Source organism: Anopheles marshallii, chromosome 3 (assembly GCF_943734725.1).
Source record: "Anopheles marshallii chromosome 3, idAnoMarsDA_429_01, whole genome shotgun sequence".
In the NCBI taxonomy this organism is placed as follows: domain Eukaryota; kingdom Metazoa; phylum Arthropoda; class Insecta; order Diptera; family Culicidae; genus Anopheles; species Anopheles marshallii.
Window position 1 is genome coordinate 1276992 of NC_071327.1, and position 5035 is coordinate 1282026.

Sequence of the window (5035 nt, forward strand, 5' to 3'; positions counted from 1 at the left end):
TTTTCCACCACTGTTTGATGCAAACACAGAACGTTGTCATCTTTGTTGCGCCCCAAAACCGACGTACGAGTCAATCTGCTGGTGGATGGAAAATGGATGCGAAGTCGCAACGAAGCGACATGATTCCATCACTATGTCGTCGATGATAGAACACGGTTTTCCATTTAACCGTCAGCAGCGCACACATACACAGACGGCTGGCTTCTGCTAGGTCGAAGAGTTGTGGGATGCGATGCGATTGCCGCAAACAAGCTGCATCATTTCACCGGGACATGTTTTCGATTATTAACGATGTTCGGTAAACCGCCCTGTTTGGTTGTGTCTGGAAATGAGACATTGAAATGAAGATGCGTTTTATTTAAAAAACTGGTTGGAAGTTGCATGCAATTGATTTTAGTTGAACAGAATATTTAAGCAAGAATTGATTTTCTCACGAAGAATCCAAAGCCTTTGGAGAACATGAGGGACCTAAAGTTTAAAGCAGAAAAATCGACAGTTTTATTAAACTTCACAAAAAAAATTTTCCTTGTTTTATTGACTTTCTTTTCGGCCACATTCCTTCGTAAAACAAACGATAGGTTCGAGTTGTTTACGTTCAATGCTATAATGTGGCGAAGATTGGTACAAATTACGGTCAAACGTGTCGCCATTGGATGACGCTTCATAAATCAGCGCACAAGAAAACATTGAATTATGCATAATCACTGCGGACCGAATGGTACATCCGTCAACGAACGAGCCGGTTTAATGCGGTCCAGTGTCCATCCGACGAAACCTTTGAACCTTGGGTTGAAGATGCGTCGCGTGCGCTTATAGCGAGACATCCAGCTTGACTCTCATCTTCCTCGACTTTGTTTGTACGCTGTGTGGTTGGATTCGGTTATCTGTTTCAGCATTTTGGGTGTACACGCGACTAGATGTAGGTTGTGGGTCATAAGAAGCGAAAGAGCGATAAGAGGAAAGATGCTACGATGTGTAAGTTATCACCTAGCGAAGGGACTGTGCTGCCAAGACACACAACGCTGCGCGTAAGATGTACTGCTGCCCGAGTGTACAATCCTATCATCATCTGCCATAAGACGGGCTGACGAGATGGAATTGTTGCTCAGTTGTTGTAGATTCGCCGGTCTGTAAGCATGGCAGTTTGAAGACCAACCTTCTGCAAAGAAAGCGTATAGGCGTGTGTTACTTATCTCATCGCAGCTGTATCTACCGGTGATAGCATTAACCAGATAATCAATATTATTATTGGACCTAAATTGGACAACGTGTGCGATAGTGTAGTGGGGCTCAAAATGTTCAACGGGGAAACGGTTGTGCTTGTGCAGTTAGCACTGGTAGTGATTACTTTGGTGCCCTTTTTGAGGTGGCTCAAAAAAAGGATCCAGCTGCAGAATGTAATGGACAAAATTCCGGGCCCCAAGGCTTACCCGGTGGTCGGAACGATGCACCCTTTTATTGGAAAGAAGTCGGAAGGTAATCGAGAGCTTTTATTTTACGAAAACTTACCAAACATACTCATATCGGTAAAATGCTGTAGAAATATTCTATATAATTGATCAACGCACCCGCGACTTCCCGGGAATTCATCGGATTTGGAACGGATTCACACCGGAGGTGCGAATTAACAAGGCGGAGTACGTAGAGAAGCTCATCTCTTCCAGCCGGCACATCGAGAAGTCAACGATGTATAAATTTCTCTCGGCCTGGCTCGGTCAGGGTCTGCTAACCTCGAAAGGTAAACCACGCCACGAATAGGCAGAATAACTAGAAGCACAGTTCAGTTCATCATGTACGGGCCGAAAATTTCTCAACCCCACAGATGATCGATGGTTTCAGCACCGACGACTCATAACGCCCACATTCCACTTCAACATACTCGACGGCTTCTGCGAGGTGTTTGCCGAGCACGGTGCACAGCTGGTGGAGAAGCTGTCAGTACAGGCCAAAAGTAGCAAACAACCGATCAACGTGTACCCGTTCATTACGAAGGCGGCCCTGGATATTATTTGCGGTGAGTAACGAACCACCGGAATGTGTGATTGAGCTGTAGTCTGTGTGTGTGTCCCGTGGGGAGGGACGAAACGGAGCAGGGATAAAAGGTCTTGCCGGTTCTGATGAAGCTACTTACACGTCATGTTTTATTATTATTTTTCTGATGATTGTGCTTCGTCTGGTTCGGGGATGCGGGTGGTTGGTTTGTTTGCTGGCGTGTACAGAAACGGCGATGGGTGTGAAGGTGCACGCACAGACTAGTGGCATGGATAATCCGTACGTTGCGGCTGTGTACGAGTAAGTAAGCTCGGTGTACCACGTGGTGTGAGGGAACTAAGATTAATGTACCTGATTTACCTACCCCATCTGCAGGCTGAGCGCACTGATTCAGTACCGTGTGGTGCGGCCCTGGCTTCATTCGGACTTTATCTGGAATAGGTCGCGTGCTGGCCAGCAATACCACAGAGCACTAGCCGAGGTGCACGGATACTCGAGCAAGGTAAGGGAGTAGATGAAACTGATACGGTACGTAACTAAAAACTCATTAAATGATGCAAATATCACTGTAACTCTTACGTGTTAGGTTATACGCGAGCGACGTGAAGAGCTGAAGCAACGTCCGGCGAACGAAAGCAAGGCGCAGGAATGGGACAGTGGTCGGAAGCAACGGCTCGCTTTTCTAGATATGTTGCTGCAGAGCAACGAGCAGAGCAACCTGCTCAGTGACGACGATGTCCGGGAAGAGGTCGACACGTTTATGTTCGAGGTGAGTGACGACACTGAAACGAGACATCCCGCAAACCGGTACTCAGTGGAATAGCATACCAACTGTCACCGTGAGGACATTGCTTTCAGCTGTGAGCTCATGTTTCTTTATCTGTTTACCTCCCTCCCATCCTCCCCATCCTGCATGTTTCCATGTGTACTGCTCCCTCACAAACATAAAAACACACGCACTGGAACACAGGGACACGATACGACCACCGCCGGGATGTGCTGGGCGTTGTTTCTGCTCGCACTTCATCCGGAAATTCAGCATCAAGTTCAGCAGGAAATTGATTCGATCTTTGGCGAGTCGGACCGGGCCCCATCGATGCGAGATCTGAACGAGATGAAGCTGCTCGAACGGTGCCTCAAGGAGACGTTACGGCTCTACCCATCCGTGTCCTTTTTTGGCCGTACGCTCAGCGAAGACATTACGCTCGGCGCTTATCACGTCCCGGCCGGCACGGTTGTCGGTGTGCATGCGTACCACGTGCATCGGGACGAGCGGTAAGTGGACGACCGTGGCGCCGAGCAAAGCGAGCCTAGTTTCACCAACCATTCTAACCACCATTTGCGTAGGTTCTTTCCCGATGCAGAAAAATTTGACCCTGACCGTTTCCTGCCGGAACAGACGGAAAAACGACACCCGTACGCGTACATTCCGTTCAGTGCCGGGCCACGGAACTGCATCGGCCAGAAGTTTGCACTGCTCGAAGAGAAGAGTCTCGTTTCGTCGATCCTGCGTCGGTTTACCGTCCGGTCAGCAAAGACACGGGCTGAACAGTTAATACAGCACGAGCTCATCACACGACCGAAGGATGGAATTTCGTTGTACTTTGAGCCAAGAGGTGGTGTGAATGTCAAGCAGGGTTAGTAGTTGCGGTAGGTTTGGCTCGAACAGCACGGCGCGGATCGTGGCATGAGTTATATTGGGCAAAATGCTTCACAATTTCGTGTGGGATCGAAACGTGATTTCGAGTCGAAATAAAGGCTTGCATAAGTTAATGGGCATATTTATCCTTTGGAATGTGGATTGATGGAGTTTGTGGTTGGGCTTTTCCTAATTTCTATATTTAGACCTACGACTCTCGCTCCACGACTAGGGTCATTCACGCCACCAACTACAACGGCTATCCAAAAACGGTTGAAGTAAACGATGTCATACAACGCTTAATGTTGTCGTGATAACATTAAGTATTCAATTCAAGCAACTTCAACTACTTCTATAAGTTGCTTTATAGAAATACTTACCCATAAGCAAATCATAAGTAGCCTATTTAATTTCACCGGTTTATAAAGCATGCCAAAAGGTATGCAAACCATGCGAGAAAGGTCATTTAATATTTAGTGTTTTTTAGCCACCGAACCGATAGCTTTGCTTAGTTTTCCGTTGATAATATTTAAACGGCTTGGTTTACGTTTTCATTTTTTTTTGGTTCCAAATACGAAAGGGAACATTGAGCGCGATATTGACATAATTGATCGAACCGTTAAGTTGAAAGTTGACACTGTTGTCAACGAACCGGCACAGTTCACAGTTTGTCCCGTGACAACTTAGTAACCTCCGCGCTGTAACAGAACTGTTGCAACATTTCACATCGCAATGCTCCCAACCTACCGATGGAAAGTTTGCAATTTGTTTGGCAGCGGCTATGGAACGCATCCGCTTTGTGCTTCCTCTTCGCTTCCAATTGAACGAATAATACAAAATACATAAACATCGAACTACATTTTGATTTCCACTTCCGATCCAAACTGCGTCGTTTCGCCAACCGCCAGTAGGGATCTTCTTGTTTCTTTTCAGTTTTCCGAGGAAAGTATCGTTGTTACTTTGTACAGGAAGTGGAAAGTTGGTGACTGTCGTTCCGCACGCTGATTACGATGACAGCATCGATGAAATTGGCTGTATTTTTGTCATATCCAGTTTTCAGCTGGAAAAGCGCACTACTGTGTGCATGATAAATTCTCGTACAAGTGTTGTGGGATGCAGTAATGCGTGATTGAATAGCACTCGAAACTTGTGCGCGAATTGTAGCCTTTCAGTTTGTTTACTAAATTGCACCGAAGAGTTGTTGCAGAAATAATCGTCTCAAAGAAAGATGGTTGCCACTTTAGGTCTTCCAACCATCCGGTGTGGAGGTATGCTAGCTATTTGCTAAAGCACAGTTCATTCCGGCTGGGAGCGCGTTAGCGTTAGGTAATCTGACTGTCTGCATTGAGTAATGGTCACATCGGACGTCACTTTACTAGCTCCGCATACCATCGGTGCCCATCA

General features: G+C 46.6%; 1 protein-coding gene across 1 annotated transcript; it reads left to right on the forward strand.

Moving 5' to 3' along the window:
* Positions 1-1295: 1295 nt before the first annotated feature.
* LOC128716128 (cytochrome P450 4C1-like) lies at positions 1296-3913 on the forward strand. Its single transcript, XM_053811049.1, has 9 exons — positions 1296-1476; positions 1541-1738; positions 1823-2014; positions 2220-2292; positions 2368-2494; positions 2579-2761; positions 2963-3267; positions 3340-3629; positions 3864-3913. The coding sequence occupies exons 1-9, from the start codon at positions 1296-1298 to the stop codon at positions 3911-3913; spliced, it is 1599 nt and encodes a 532-aa protein (XP_053667024.1).
* The last annotated feature ends 1122 nt before the right edge of the window (positions 3914-5035 follow it).

Bases quoted from the DNA above. Each gene is read 5' to 3' on its own strand.
- LOC128716128 (XM_053811049.1), top strand. From the start codon at position 1,296: ATGTTCAACGGGGAAACGGTTGTGCTTGTGCAGTTAGCACTGGTAGTG. The intron at 1,477-1,540 runs GTAATCGAGAGC...AAAATGCTGTAG, and splicing joins TATTGGAAAGAAGTCGGAAG to AAATATTCTATATAATTGAT. The intron at 3,630-3,863 runs GTTAGTAGTTGC...CTCCACGACTAG, and splicing joins TGGTGTGAATGTCAAGCAGG to GGTCATTCACGCCACCAACT.